Source organism: Pocillopora verrucosa, chromosome 10 (genome assembly GCF_036669915.1).
Source record: "Pocillopora verrucosa isolate sample1 chromosome 10, ASM3666991v2, whole genome shotgun sequence".
In the NCBI taxonomy this organism is placed as follows: Eukaryota; Metazoa; Cnidaria; class Anthozoa; order Scleractinia; family Pocilloporidae; genus Pocillopora; species Pocillopora verrucosa.
Genome location: NC_089321.1, coordinates 7,843,809 through 7,859,452, shown reverse-complemented (window position 1 = coordinate 7,859,452; position 15,644 = coordinate 7,843,809). Strand labels below are relative to the sequence as shown.

Sequence of the window (15,644 nt, the reverse complement as noted above, 5' to 3'; positions counted from 1 at the left end):
TTTCTTTGTATCGTTTACTGTTTATTTAGAGAAGAGAAATTCTTTTGTTTTTCAAAAATGCCAACAATGTTTGTATATACGGCGGCTGCAATCCAAATGCTACCGACGGAATTAACTAAAGTGCGTAAACAGGAAACTGAGTCATTCAAAAACCATTTTAAAAATATTAATTGATACTTTTCACGAAGAAATTTCGAGAAAAATCTACCCCGACTCCTGTCGCAAATCAAGATATTTTACATGCTGGAACAGTCAGTCCGCAAGACATCACAACTTTTACGCGTATACACAAGGGGTACGTGATCGCGGCGCTTATCCCGACATCCGGGTGTTGTATCATGCTTACATCATCGTTTCTAAGTTTAGATAGGATGTGTACTTATCGTCTAAACGGGCGTTCGGTGACAAGCCGTAACAAAATGCTAACTAAGCGTTGTTTGCGTGCCAAGACGATTTGCATTTTTCTGATAAAGTTACGAAAACATTTGTATCGAGCTTAAGATGTAGGTATGAACGGATTAACTAACTGGGAATATCAAAATAAGTGATATGGATTTGTCTTGCTAGAGAACTAAAGAATTGCGTGAGTCACCAAATCAGCTATTAACTTTAATTAATTAAAAAAAAAACCTTTAGCCGGAAGTCGGGTATCAACTACATGTATCTCTGTAATGTTAATAAATTTTCCGTTCTTTTTGTTGTTGTATTCTTGAGCTAAACTAATTATCATAAGCAATCGAAAATTATCTTTACCGTATTTCACTTGTTTATTACAATAAAAATAATTTTCTTCATTGACGCAATTTTTCTGTCCCCTGTCAGAGCTGATGTCCCTAATAAAAGCAAAGTCGGTTCTGCATTCTGTCAACATGTCATCAAAATACACCGTTGAATTACGTTGCCTCATGACCACATTGGGGTCGACTTTCATTGATTTATGTTACGTGTATCTATACTTGACCTTTGCTACAAGTTTATCTTCGCTTTTTGCTGAATAGGAATAACGTGAATATAAGGGACCCGGTGGTAACAACTGCGCCAGTAATTATGGAATCTAAGTCATCGGCCGAGCGAATGTGCTGTAAATCGTTCAAAGTGTCTGAAAGTATGGTGGTGTTCTATATCGTAAACTTTGTGCTTGTAACGACTGTGACATTGCCAACATTATTTTACATTTTCCAGCCGGATCATCCTCCACACACAAAACTCAATGGGTAAGTAAATCATCTTTATTTTTCAGTTTTCACCAAACCAATCGATGGAACAGGAGCAGGCAAAACCAGCTTCTTTTAATGATTCGTCGATTTTATTTCTTCCCACCTTGTTGAGCCTAAAAAAAAACTACAAACTCTCAAATCCAAAGTATGACTTTAATGGATGTTCTGATAATGGCCGATAACTACGACCGTAAACTCTCCTCAAAGGAGTTTGATGTTCTATATCAGTAGTTCCTTGCCTGGAAAGAACTACTATTTACCGGAGAGGGTTTTCTTGTGATTTGTTTATAGCACGCTTATAACACCTCCTTGGCAAAGTATGATATAGAAACGTAAATGTTTTCTTTTGGGTATGAAAATGAATGATCCCCTTGAAAACCCATATTTGCGAAGGACTAAGGTGGAGCTGCTAATACTTAGGAAACAACCTTAGTGGCCTATACTAGGATTTCTACTCTTTCTCTTAGATTTAATCAAACCTAGCCGTTGTTTCTTGTGTGTAAACTGACAACATGAGCGAGAAATGTGGCGAAAATGTTCTCATTTGGGTGATGACTGACGTAATTATTTAATCGTTTTTGGGGAAAAAATTCCAGTTTAAATTTTCAGTTTTTAAAAGCTTCCTCTTCAAAGGATAAACACCATAAGCTAATTGATTTTTCACAGTTTACGGTGGGAAGATTTCAAGTATCAGTCAGAAGGAAATTCTGAAGGAGTTTTCTTTGTCTGACTCATTCCTAAACCGGACAAATGTAGGAGGCGCAAATAAATAGCATGGGAAGATTTCTATTGCCTTTTGAAGATTTAAAGAAAATGTATCACTAACATGTGGAATAGGCTAAAAGAATCGGTTAAATGCTCTTTAATAGTGTGGAAAACAGAACAAAAATATCCCCTGATTAAACTTACATTTTAGTGAAATTACTAAAAATTCATACAGGAATGAAAAATCTTAGCGATGGTAATGGTCGAACTAAATCGTTTTAATCTTTGAAGTTGTGACGAAATTTGTGACTGAGCTTTTGTTCCCGATCCTTCACAAATAATGTTATTCTCAGTATGTGGTGTTACGTCGTGAGTGAACGTGACTTTGGCAAACATTGCTTTACCTATGATGCACAGTTTGACACAGATAACATCATGATCTCGTTAATCAAGAGCGTCACCAAACGCCTCTTGTCTGCTAGATTTTATTCTAGATGCATCTAGAAAGTCACAAACGTCAAAAATGTTATCACACACCACGTTTGTGTTTTATAACGCTACAGAATTTTACGACAATGAAATAACTTTATCCGGGTTTTTTTAAACGAAAATGGAAAGGATATCCTTCTTGTCAATGCATGACATTATTACGGTGTGAGACTATCTTCAAGCCAAGGAACGCCCCTGAAATGTCAAAAAGGAGAGGACGTCTTTTATAAACCAGTTAGCGTGATCTTTATCGCACTAGTTGCGTTGGTGTTCTGTGAAGTATGTGTATTTCTCTACAAAATCGACTTCAGCTCCACGTAACGCTCATGACAAAAACCACCCAGCAAACACCATTATTTTCTTTGCCCAAAACAACATGGTGCATATAAATTTTTTAACTCAGTATGCAATGCGACTTAATCTTAAAATGCGACAACACTAATATGTAAAGCAAACTTTAATACGAGGATTAATTTCTATAATCTTTCGTGTGGAATTTTAATTTTCGTGTCCATAGCCCATGGTTTAGCGGCAAGGCAAACAGAACCGCCCTGCAAAGTAAAGATTTTTCCTTTTTTCGACAAATGTTTACATTGGCAACGATTATTTACATTGGACAGGATATTTACAGAAGGATGCATTTATGACCAAGCGAAAATATGTTGGCAGAGCTTCCCGGAAGGACAGAAGAAAAAGGGTGTTTTTATTAAAAGTCTTAGATCAAGTCTATTTACGGTATACTTGTGAAGCGGTCTCCTTTCAGAGAGAAACCGCCCGCGTTGGTAACACACCAAAGACTCGTATTTTTAGAGGAATCTGAAGGTTTTCCTTTTACACTCAGCCCCAAATGAGTGCGACTTCCCAGCTGATGGAAATTGAGAAATAAATGGTTTCTATCCATCTTTCTTATCTCGTTCTTTGACTCTCTGTTTGTTACCATTTGTTAAATCAATCTTTCGTTTGGTTACTATGGATTGATTTTGAATGTGTTTTTTTTTTTTTATCGTTCCACAGAACTTTCTTTCAAAAAATTGGATATACATTGAATTCTTCTGATTATTTTTCACAGAGGACAAGAAACGTTACAATAAACAAAGGTAAATAGAAGTTTTTAAAACCTCTTAGTACATGAACTCAGTTTAATGGCTGTTTCCTTTTATCGCATAAACAGATTTCCCGCTCCAGTGCAACTCACCGCTACTCCCTGATAAAGAAACCGGTCTCTGCCGACCGCCGTGCGCCTGGACCACACAATCTCCTCTGACGCAGAAGGTTTACTTTGTGGTGATAGTGGTTGGCCTGTGGTTGGCACTCATTGCGACAATTATCACGTTTATCACTTGGGCCAATATAAAAAACCTGTAAGTGTCTGTTAAAGCAAGTTCTTTTGATTTTCGAAAATATACTGGGATCGCACCGGCTTTGCTTCACACTGCTTTTTGATTGGTTCCGAAAACTGGCGCCAAAGTCAAAACCAATAGTAACTTGATTACTCGCGTCTTCCCGCGCTTGAAAACGTGCGGTACGCGTGTATTTACTTTATATTCTTATTGGCCTCTTGTGATATTAAGGTTGATTGGTCGTTGATTACTCTAATTAGAATGATCACTAGTGTTTGGTCTCTGGGCTTGCTGATTCGGTTTAATTCTTTTTTCCCTTTGCTTTCAATAGCCGAAAGTTTCCTCATGTTCTGCGATTTCATATCATGGTCTGTTGTGTTATCCTGGGTAAGTAATGCTCAACGTCTGGTAAGAGCTGATAATTTGCATTTTAGACTTTTTTCTATTTCTTTTTAGTAAGTATTTAAACAAGAGGGTCTAGCGCAGAGCTGGAGATATCTCTTAAGTACTTTGTTAAAAATCAAAACATATCCTCGCCTCATCATTCTCAGTAAGCCACATAAATTGGAAAAATTGAAACTCTGTGTTTTCTCAACTGTTTTTTTTTTCAATAATGTACAGGAAACAGCAAAATGCTTCCCATGCACATGAGGCCAGAAAAGACATTCTGCCGAGGTCAGCTTTTTTGGGAGTCCACTGGTCACTCTTCGTTAGCCACCGTAATTCAAGGTAAAGAGAGCAATTTAATGCCATGCGCCATCGCTACTATTACCACAAAAGAAATGTTTTGTCTGAGCTTGTGGGGACAGAAAATGAAATTCAGACGAACCTCGACTCCAGAGTGCTTTTTCGTTCACAGGTGATAGTCCCCTTGGGGAAATATGGGATGATGGTCGAAAGTCTTGTCATATAAAGACAGTGGGGAAAATCTTTCTCAGTCTTAAACAAATCTTGGTTTGTCACTGCACAGTACCATGGTAAAAAGAAAGGCCGATGTTTTAAAGAAACACGAGCTCTCCTCTCAATTTTCATCACAGCTCTTTCCACCACTTTCCGTCCTCGCTCTTCAAGCAAATCTTTGGGAGGGGGTGACGAGGTGGTTGGAGATTTGCAGGTTTATTGTTGGGTCTCCTGATGCCTTGAACTTGATAGCTGTGACCTTAGGTATCCTTCTCTAATCCTTTAGTCAAAACAATCTGTTCTTTGTTAAACAGGTGCAATGTCTCACTATTTTGGCCTGGCACATTCATTCTGGGCCATGTGTTTCATAGCAAACACTTATGCTGTAATCGTTCGCGATAATCGAGCCGTCTTCAAACATCCAATCAAAATTCACTTCATACAGTCGATATTTTGCTGGCTTGTGCCTGCAGTAATTGTGACCTGCTGCCTCTATATTTCTCCACCTGGGTACAAGTTCCTCTTTATAGATCTAATGGCTGCAGGTGCCGCAAGTGCACGAATGGCGTACTTTGCTGTCACATTACCAATGCAAGTAACGCTCGGAGTGTCACTATGCCTACTGTGGAGTATTGTGTGGCATCTCAGAAAGGTACGTACAGTGAGAATTTTTTATTGGTGAAACGGCTGACCTAAATTAGAATGCATGCTCTTGTTGTATGATATGGGGAAGAGTATTGCGCCAATAAGAGTGTATCTCGGCATAAAGCTTTCACCTTTCCCCTTTACGAGTGAAAATGGTATGTCCCCTTTGGGGTAAAACCCTGCCCTCTTAAAAAGTGGTAGCAAACAAATGTTCATATCTTTTTTGTTCACGCAGGCTCGCTTGGATTCTAGAAAGCGCGTTATCCGCGCCAGAGAAGAAAGAATTTCCATGCGGCGAGTTGAGCGCCAGTTCCTGAGCATGGCAGTAGTAATTACGGTGGTTGTGGGTGTGGTTATGTCGGTGAACACCGTGACGCTCTATCGCGTGAGGGGTTTTGTACATGATGCTGAAGTTTACTTCGATTGTTTACTGGTAAGGCTACTCTAAACGATCAGCAAACTGTTGAGCTACTTTTATGTGAAACCTGAATAATTTTGTTGCCAAGTTTAAGGAGGTTAGTTTTGGGAGAATGGTGGCTAAATCCTTTGTTGCATTTCATTCCTAACGTACCCGTCGGAGTTCAATTTTAGCCCCTATGGGAGTCAGTGTATTGCGTATTTGGCCACTTGACCACTCCTCCCCCTTGACCCACTGATCAGTCCAGGCACTCCTAAGAAATGCTTTGAGGGTAAGTTATAATGAACTAACATCTCATTTAGCGGGATAAAGGGAGGGGGGAATGAGGAAGCGGTCGTTGCTTTCCCATTGGCTAAATCCTCATTTTACGAAAACCGTGATAACTCAAGCAGTCGTGGTCTTCAACAAACTGATCTGTTTCCAGTTGTTCATAATTCTTAGTGCGATAACGGCTTTTTATCCTTATTTTTAGGTCTCTAAGAACTGCAAGCCCCCCTCCTGTAACACGGTGCTACCTCTGATAAACGTAATAGCCCCTGCCTTCGCTTGTCTTGCATTCTTCTTCCTTCTCCTGATGAATAAAGATTGTCGCAACATTTGGAGGGGCTGCTTCCGTAGATTTACAAAGCTTTTTGAGTTTTGTAAACCACCTCCACTAAAAATTCGCGCAGATACAGACCGCTCAAGATGTTCCTCAACACTCACTGTGCTTTCCACTGATCGCAGGGATTCGGAGTTGTTCTTTCGACAATCGTTCGTGTTACCGGGATGTGTCTCAGGATTGGACCTTCAACAGAACCGGCAAAGAGCGTCTACTTTAACTTTCCCTGTCAAGAAACAAGAACTAACTGTCACAGATTTAGATATCGAAATAAAAGTTACTCCTCCATCAGACGCAGACGTAGAACTGCGAGCCAGGTGCAATTCTGTTCCTGTATTTTTGCTGCAAGATTTAGATTCACACAGACGCTATAATAAAACTACGATCCATTCATCCACTGAGTCACTTTCTAGTGACCACAGTGGGGTATCGGTCACTAATAGCGAAACACCGTTGGGAACTGGGGAGAGTTTCATCCAGGAAATATATTCTTCGAAATTATAGCTTAAACTCGTTTAAAGGAATGGTGTTAAGACGAGAGGTGTACTACAGTTGGTGATAAAGTGATGAGACAGAACTCAATATACGTGGTTTTTAGTTTCTTTCGTTTTTTCTTTCGTTACATCTCCTTGGGAGAGAGAAGGGGACTACCTGCTTGTTGCTAAAATATTTCCCACGGTTGTATGGGCAAAGTTGTGAGGCTTTGAAAGGAGACAAAAAAGAGATTAAGCTAGAGTCGTTATTGGTGAAATGGCAAGATTTTAATTTTCCTTGGAGCGTTTCAACGTCACGTTTCAACTGCCTCTGACGCCAACTGTAGTAGATCTCGAACAAAAAGATAAAGAAATAGTTCTTTTTCCTTCCCCAGAAATCGATTTCGTATTGTAATGTAAATAAAATATGTACATATGGCATTTTTGAACAGATTGATGTACATAAGTAATTGTATATTTTATAAATTTTTTTGAAATGTACTATGCTAATCGCAAACCTTTTTTTCATTTTTTTAAAAATTCTCTTTACTAAATATTTAGGTCACCCTTTAGAGGAAAATTTTACGCGTGAACCCAAGTTAGCGCTCAAGTCAGGTCAAGCCAGTGACCCGTGTTAAAAAAGAAAGAAAGAAAAACAACAATCATTTGTCGCTTTAACGCTCATATCGCTACTTTTATGAAGAATATTTCAAACTTCTGATGAGGCGTGAAACAGTGCTAGTGATTTAAAACTTATGATGGTCAAATGAACTAAAACGTAAATCTAGTGCATTTCAATAAAGATGGATGTAAGTAATAATTATTGACGTTTTGAACAGCAGAAAATGAAATAAATTTGCTTTGTGCTACTGCGATTTGCCCATATTTCAATCTAGATAATGAATATTTGTCAGAGAGACCTTTGACATTTTTAGTAGCTATCTTTACATTGGTATCACTGACATCATTCGCGCGTTGTCCCTTTTCGCGTTGCATAGCCGGTATAAGTATAATTAGATTATTTAACGAGGAGAAAACGAAGAACATTCATCAAGCATTGTATCAAAAAAATGTCAAATCAAAATCAAAAGGAATCGTCAAACCTGTTCAAAATTTAACCGGAAAATTGACCGGGATCGATAACAAATCAAATGAGCAGCCCAAAGTTGTAAAGCTTTCAAATGATTAAGTGTTTTTGTCTTCAATCGATGGTCAAGCTCAGAGACTAATCAAACTAATCGGGTGAATGACGCACAAAGAGGAGGATTCTAAAAATAAATGACAGATGACAGCCTTACATCTACATGTAATAGTTTACCGGAAGTTGACAATACCACGTACACTCGCGAGTGGGAACAGTTCCAAAGGTCCTTTGTGTGTTCCTTTCACTCTTTGCTTAATGTTGACAGCTGTACAATTTGGAAAAATAAAGCTTACTCATTAAGCTTGGCGTTTCCTGATTGACATCGAAAGAATTCTTCGGGATTCAGCAAACTGTATGCTTTCCATCACCGCAAGTCATTAACGCGTATCACCTCTGTGCAAATACGTCACTTAAATTGGTATAAGTTTACATCTCACGGTCATAATCGTGTCGTCAGTGTTGTCATTTCGCGGAGCGTTTCCTACTTGACCCGTGACTAGAAACTCTCTGCTCTCTGTGTACTGATCATTTTGAAAACAGCTTTTAACAGCCGCACTAGTGATAATCCCCTCGTGAACACAGCTTCAACTGAAAAGTCACGGTGTTGTGGATCGATGATGTCTCGGTTAAACCTTCCTTATTACGCTGGCCACTTATTTCTTCTAATTATCGTAACAGCGCCAACATTATTTTATGTTTTTCGCCCGGATCATCCGCCCCACTCCGATTTATATGAGTAAGTATTGAACTGAATATACGAACAGTATCAATTATGTAGCTAAGGCTTTTTATACAGATATTGATGTAGATAAATTTCTCTTTTAAATTGCTCTGATTGGAAAGTACAGGACCGCAATCAAATTTTCAAGATTATCTTTATAAACACCAAGGACCGCTATAAAAACATGCTAAGAAGGTTTAATTCATACAAGACTCAAGACTCATTGATGGTAGAAATTGAGGTGGATATGACTTAAAGAGGTCTTGTTCAGGCACGAATTGTTGCGGGCTGCGAGTGTCAATCGCTACATGCTTATGCATACGTGATCATTGTGTTGAAGATCAAACTTTTTGTCATAAGTTGAGCTGTTCGCAAATACGGACGTATTATATTATATTGCTCTTTCGCATGTTTCAAAGTTTTCTGGCTCACAGTGATCGACAGTCTCGGGAAGATCATAGAAATCAAATGTCGTCTGTTGAGTTTAGACACTGTACTCACGCGCATATCCACTTTGAGGTGTTGTATTTCCGTGATGTTTAAAATCAGAATTTGTGAGATATCCTCGCCTGAAACAATTTGAGTAACTTAAATCGATTTTTAAAAGAGTAGATGCAACTTTTCCTGATGATTGCCACTTAAGTCCGCCAATTAACCAAGAAAAGCGATCAGTGACAGACTAAGCAAGGCTATTTTCTCTTTCTCTTTCTTGTGTTTCGAACCGGGCGTCCATTTCATCGAACGAGGATTTAACGCTGGTCATAACAAAGAAAACGCGAAACTGAAATTAAATCGGACGCTTTTTCGCTGAATCATTATACGTTTGGCTTCGTGTACTGGATGAATGTTTGAGATGTAAATAACGTTGACCAGGTTAATTGAGATATTTTTGGCAAATCTATAGGAACGTTTTAAAAAGTAACAAGACGTGATGTTTACGATACGTGATGTTTACGATACGTGATGTTTACGAATAGATTGGCTGACTTAAAGTGATTTACAGGCATACTTTTCTTTTGAAGTACGATTCTCTTAATCAGAAGAGGCATCTGTGCTAGAGCAATTTTTATAATATTATTATACAAATGCCACATCATCACATCGTCAACGTCACGTAAGAACTTATTGTCAGGAGTAATTTTTGTACATTTATTTATCCATTTATTTCATGCTCGTGCCTGTTATCCCGAAGATTGGGACGAATTTCTCCGAGTTATTATTCATGACCTTTTTTGTTTTATTACAAGTGGATTTACTTGAGTTTTTTGATTGTTCACTTCCAGCTGTCAGTTCTAAAGCAATACTAAAGCATTTACAGAGTTAAAATCGACTTGAACACCATCTGTTAGGTGATCGTTGACGCTTCATCGATGAGTAAGCTTCATGAAATAATTGTGATGACAAAAATTTTACCACAGCAGCGATTTAACGTGCAAAAAAAACCCAAATTTGTTCTCTAATGACTCATAGGTAGACTTCAACCTCCGGCAACATACAATGGTGTTCTGTTGATCGAGGTCAAAGTTACTTTTAATAGTACTTGATTGTTTCACCTCTTGTGAAGAAGTGATCTAGTCAGTTTAATTTGCCCCATCCCCCATTCAAGGTGGTTCCTAATTACAAACAATTTTGATGCTCCTCCAATGTTTCCTATTTATGCCCTGCTTTGATTGACGTTATTCCCCCTTGAGTTTTTCAATAGTGTTTTACTGTTGTCAAGCGATTTGACATAAAAAACCATAGTAATTTCCGTAAAAGCTGATCACCGCTATAGCTGCATTTGTCACGTGACCTGTAGTGGAATAACAGAACTGAGTTTGTACATTACCCTCTGAGATTCGGTAATGAGGGAAGGCCTAAGTCTCTTTCTGTAATTTTTTTAATAGATCTAATTTCACAAGGACAAATCAAACATCTAGCAAGAAAGGTAAATTGAAACTTTCTTGTCTTTTTACTAATCTAGCAACTGTGAAAACGTTTGACTGAAATCACAGTAATCAATGCAAAATACAATATTATTTCTATTATTGGACGCTGGTACTTCTGTTTTGTTCCGTCAAGAAAATCAAAGAGAAGAGGAGAACACGTCTTGTTCAATTTCACCGTAAGTGTAGATCAAGGTTTTTATGAGTCATTGTTAAAGCTCTTTATTTCTCTTTTCCGTAACAGATATTCCGCTTGAGTGCAACTCTCCCCTAATCCCCGATAACGATACCGGCCAATGTCGACCGCCGTGCGCCTGGACTTCACAGTCTTCTTTAACCCAGAAGGTGTACTATGGCATTGTTGTGATTGGTCTGTGGTTGGTGGTTATTGCAACAATCATCACACTCATCACCTGGGCCAGCATAGAAAGCCTGTAAGTTTCGCTAAAGATATTAATCTGGAGCAAGTATTTTTCAACTAATTAGTGTTCTCCAGAAACCCAAAGGTTACCAGAAATATTGCGAAATCTGCGGAAGGATTGTTAATTATTTTTTGAAATCTCAGCTTGAGTTCACGTTATGTTTCTAATCCAAACTAACTTTGTAATACATTCTTTTCCTTTTTCAGCCGCAAGTTTCCTCACGTGTTACGTTTTCATATCATTATATGCTGCATTTTTCTTGGTAAGAAGTCGTGATGCTTGGGGACATGTTCTCCTTACGAATTGTAGAGAATGTGGATATATTTTGCGTCGGGTTTTGAACCATGTTGAAGAGATCGGTGTGGATGAATACAATGAGTTTGTGATTAACATTCTTGACAATCACAAGGCCTTCCGGAATAGGTTTAGCAGGCAACAGTTGACGTGTTGGACTAATAAAATGATGTAAAAAAGGAATCATGCACACAAGCCGAGTTTCTCTAACCTTTTAATTTCATAGCTTGATGTTACTACAAGGCGATACCCCTGCAGTGTGAGTCCATGATAGGCTACTCTCCCTCCCCCCCCCCCCCCTTAGCCCCCCACCACTTTACTGCTGGATGGAGAGAGGCATTGTCGAAGTCAACTAGTGTAAATCTTTCAAGTTTCGACAGACTGACGAAGCGCTGTAACATGTTAAGGATTGATTATGTTTAACACTTAACACTTGACTTAACCGCCTTTCTCTTTTACTTAGCTTGCTTCAAAATGATTCCTGTGCGGATAGGACTTGAGAAAGTTTTCTGTGGCGAACAGGCCTTTTGGCAGGCAGGAGGTCATTCCTCGCTCTATGCAGTAATTCTAGGTATGATTTAGACACTCACTCTATCCTAGTTGTTCAGTTTTTCATAGATTTTTGCCCAAGTATTTATTTGTAGAACAAACTAATCTACATGTGCATGAACACATTTTGAGGTTTTTAACTTATTGATAATAGTAAACCCTCACGTAGACATTGAGCTTTTTATTTCGGTAGCCATCATGACTTCTTTTCAACGAACCTCAAAACATTTCGCGTCCAATCCACTTGAGGCGATCCTAAAATATTCCATTAAGGTAGGAGTCGCGAGCACTCCGTTCACGTGGCAGAAATCCTTAAAATTACAAAAAGTTGAGTCAAAGAAGAATGTGTTCTTTTTTACTGGTCTAAATCATCGAGGATAAACTGTGAATGATTCACTGGCTTATTTTTAGTGGGGCTTCACCTACTTCTTCCTCGAGTTCGCATTCTTGTACGCTAACGACTTCATCTCTTTGTGAATGACAGGTGCGGGGTCTCATTATTTTATTCTGGCACACTCGTTCTGGGCCATGTGCTTTATAGCGAATACTTACGCCGTGATCATTCACGACAACCGAGCTGTCTTCAAACATCCAATCAAAATTCATCTGATGCAGTCGGTGCTGAGCTGGCTGGTGCCTGCATTTATTGTGGCCGGATGTCTTTACTTTGCTCCACCCGGCTACACGTTTCTCTTTATGGATCATATGTCTGCAGGTGCGCAGAGCATTCAAATGGCTTACTTCACCTTTACGCTACCCATGCAAGTCACGATATATGTGTCACTTCACCTACTCTGGTCCATTGTGTGGCATCTTAGAAAGGTAAAAATTTTGCTAATATACTCAAATTATAATTTTACCGCTATTTTCCTACTATCTTGTATTTTTATGAACTTTTCTCCTGAAAAATTCCCCTGCTTCTTGTCTGCATTTTCTCCTAAATTGATATCAACTGTTTACATGACCGAATTTCTCGTGTTCATATTCAAGTTTACGGCTCTCTTCAACTCTGTGTCAGAATCACTTTTTGCGCAAGCTAATAAGTTTCCTCTGAATAAGGTTCTCAGTGCAATGGACGTATCTATAAATAGGGATGGGTGGAATTTTTCCCATAGGCACCCCATGACCCTCGTTGAGTTTGTGTTCGCGTCCTCATGGCACCCCTCGCGAATGAGTGCAGTTAACAGCGAAAGGCACTATTAGCCTGAGATAACTCACTTTTGATGTAAGATTGCATGTATTAAAGACGGTTACCAATTTTTTAAAAAAATTGAAACAGTTTATTGATGTTGTTGTTTTTTAATTTATAAGGCACGCCTGGACGCGACCAAACGTGTTATTCGCGCTAGAGAAGAGAAAGTTTCCATGCGCCGAATCGAACGTCAGTTTCTGAGCATGGCTGTTGTAATTCTGGTCGTAGCGGCAACTGTTACGTCGATCAATACTATGACCTTCTACCGTACGGACAAATTTGTGCATGGTGCTGAGATGTACTTTCATTGTCTGCAGGTAAATAAGCTGAGAGACATTCTTCCATTGATGGTGCCATTGTGATTCATGTTTCACTTTTACATTTCGTAATTTAACACCGAACCCCCTGCCCCATCCCCTCACAGTTTTTCCTGTATCTTTCCTCGAATAATACTGTCGCATAGGCTGAGACTTTTTACGGCAAAAAAGAGCACTCTTTGCTCCCCATATACGATACTCAAGGGTGACCCTAATTATATTTTTGGCTTTCACTTTACTGATACTTCCACGTGATTTTTCTCGTTGTTTTAGACTTCAAGTAATTGCACTTCTCCCAGTTACTTTACGGTGCTTCCACTGATCAATTTAGTCGCCCCAGGCTTCCTCTGCCTGGCGTTCTTCTTCCTGTTACTGATGAACAAAGATTGCCGCCAGATATGGACGGGTTATTTCGCTAAATGCAAAAAGTGTTTCCAGCTATGTGGAGAACCTTTGAGAAAACCTCGTGCCGACACAGAACTCAGTAAAGACTCAAGATGTTCCTCAGTTCTCACTGTGTTGAGTCCAGATCGCAGAGGATCGGAGTTGTACGGCAGCCAAACATTAGTTGATCCTAAGAACAGAATACTTCCATCTTATCCCTTGCCGCGAAGCGTTACCAGATTAAAAACAGAAAGCGTAATACTGGTAGGGATAAAACCTAGAGCATCCACGCTAAGTTTGCCAGTGATGATGAGTCCAAAAGTGACTATTTCAAATTCAACTTTCCAGGTCCCTCCATCTCCAAATGAGTTGGACCCACGACCAAGAAGCAGTTCAGTACCTGTAATTCTTCAACAAGAATCAGAGACAGCTAGCACCGAGAATAAACAAGGACGCGTAACCTCGCATATTCTCAGTACACTGTCACGAGATTTGGAAGTTTCGAGGAGTATGAACAGCGAGGATTCTGATGCAAATAGCGAAACTGACAAATTCATCCCGAAAAGTGAAGAAACTTCTTCCCCGTCATAACAAATAAAACGAGAAGCTTAAAATAACAATCGTAGACGCTGAGGCTTCAAAAAAGAGAAAGGCCTTTCAATTATTTAAATTTCAGTAGTTTATGGGTGTACATTACTGAAAACAAAAATTTTAAAGTTAATCATTGTTATATATTTTCCGTTCACTTTATTTTTGAGCAAAGCAATTGAAAGTGGATGCAATTTAATTTTCAACAGTATTTCCTATCGTTGATAAATTAAGTGTAGTTTGAGTGAAATATCGCGGCCTAACTTGTGTATAGGAGAAGCTTTGATAATGAAAAAGACGTCGTCGCATCGACGGTGAAGACAATAATGATAATGACCAATAGCCACTTTTAAACGTTCAGTTCGTAATACGAATCGCGATAAACGATAGAGGCAGAGGAGTGAAAAATCGAGCGAGGCTTGGGTCAGGTATGCCACCCGACCCAAACTTCCTTCGTTTTTTGCTCTGGGATTACGTACCGTTATACTCACGAAGCCTGGAATAGGCTAGATTATGACATGCTGTAGTCGTGATTGTGATGACGGCAATAACGTAACGATGACGAACTCAAAGACGATGACGATAATGGTAATGATGGCGAGATGATGCAGAATAAATATTTATTGTCGTGTGTTGAAATATCAAAGATATTTGTAAATATTAATTTATTAAAGTGTAACGTATGGATAACACCAATGGCTTATATAGCCCCCTTTTTTGTGTATAAACCAGACACACCCCACGATAACTCTATTCCTAACGCTCGAAGTGTCAGCTTTGAAATTCTTTACCAGGGCCGTAGCCAAACTTCAGAACAAGACGAGGCAAGTTTCGAGCGCCAAAGGCGCGAGCCGCTCACGGGAGGTCTGGGGGCATGCCGCCCCAGAAAATTTTGAAATCTAGAGGTTCAGAAATGCTCTTTTACGCATTTTCCGTGGCATTTTTCTTCAGAAAAGTCAATCTCTCAATTGCTTCGTCTTGCCTCATGCCGGCCAATTTACATTATCCACTCAGTCGATAAAACCAAATTATTTAGCAAATAAGATAATTTGATATTATCAACTGAGTTGATAATGTAAATTGGCCTCCATCGAGAGGAGGCTGACGTTTCGAGCGTTAGCCCTTCGCCATTCGCTCTGACGAAGGGTTAGCGCTCGAAACGCCAGCTTAAAAACTCTCTACGGTGGCCATTGTACATTATCAACTCAGGTAATAAAACCAAATTCTCTTGTTATACTCACCCACCGACGCAGCACCACAGTTTCTTTACAAACTTTCCCCCTTTTGTTTACTTAGTAACTGGCCCTCAGCAGCAAACTT

The 15,644-nt window shown here is 39.2% G+C and overlaps 2 protein-coding genes across 5 annotated transcripts; both read left to right on the top strand.

The window, feature by feature from the left end:
* The first annotated feature begins 848 nt into the window (after positions 1 to 848).
* Positions 849 to 7,658, top strand: LOC131791727 (uncharacterized). Of its 2 annotated transcripts, XM_059109108.2 has the most exons (8): positions 849 to 1,214; positions 3,426 to 3,508; positions 3,583 to 3,772; positions 4,083 to 4,138; positions 4,373 to 4,480; positions 4,966 to 5,303; positions 5,532 to 5,729; positions 6,187 to 7,658. In XM_059109108.2, exons 1-8 carry the CDS (start codon positions 1,048 to 1,050, stop codon positions 6,817 to 6,819), a joined length of 1,773 nt encoding a protein of 590 aa, XP_058965091.2. In that variant the 5' UTR covers positions 849 to 1,047; the 3' UTR covers positions 6,820 to 7,658. The 2 variants fall into 2 exon arrangements, with proteins under 2 accessions (XP_058965091.2, XP_058965092.2); XM_059109109.2 differs by lacking the exon at positions 3,426 to 3,508 and having other exon boundaries at positions 1,081 to 1,214.
* Positions 7,659 to 8,301: 643 nt separating this feature from the next.
* On the top strand, positions 8,302 to 15,016 carry LOC131791665 (uncharacterized). 3 transcript variants are annotated; one of them, XM_059109017.2, is made up of 9 exons: positions 8,302 to 8,668; positions 10,540 to 10,580; positions 10,823 to 11,012; positions 11,207 to 11,262; positions 11,758 to 11,865; positions 12,328 to 12,665; positions 13,155 to 13,352; positions 13,626 to 14,000; positions 14,085 to 15,016. In XM_059109017.2, the coding sequence occupies exons 1-9, from the start codon at positions 8,547 to 8,549 to the stop codon at positions 14,325 to 14,327; spliced, it is 1,671 nt and encodes a 556-aa protein (XP_058965000.2). In that variant the 5' UTR covers positions 8,302 to 8,546; the 3' UTR covers positions 14,328 to 15,016. The 3 variants fall into 3 exon arrangements, with proteins under 3 accessions (XP_058965000.2, XP_058964999.2, XP_058965001.2); XM_059109016.2 differs by having other exon boundaries at positions 8,304 to 8,668; positions 13,626 to 15,016; XM_059109018.2 differs by lacking the exon at positions 10,540 to 10,580 and having other exon boundaries at positions 8,535 to 8,668; positions 13,626 to 15,016.
* The last annotated feature ends 628 nt before the right edge of the window (positions 15,017 to 15,644 follow it).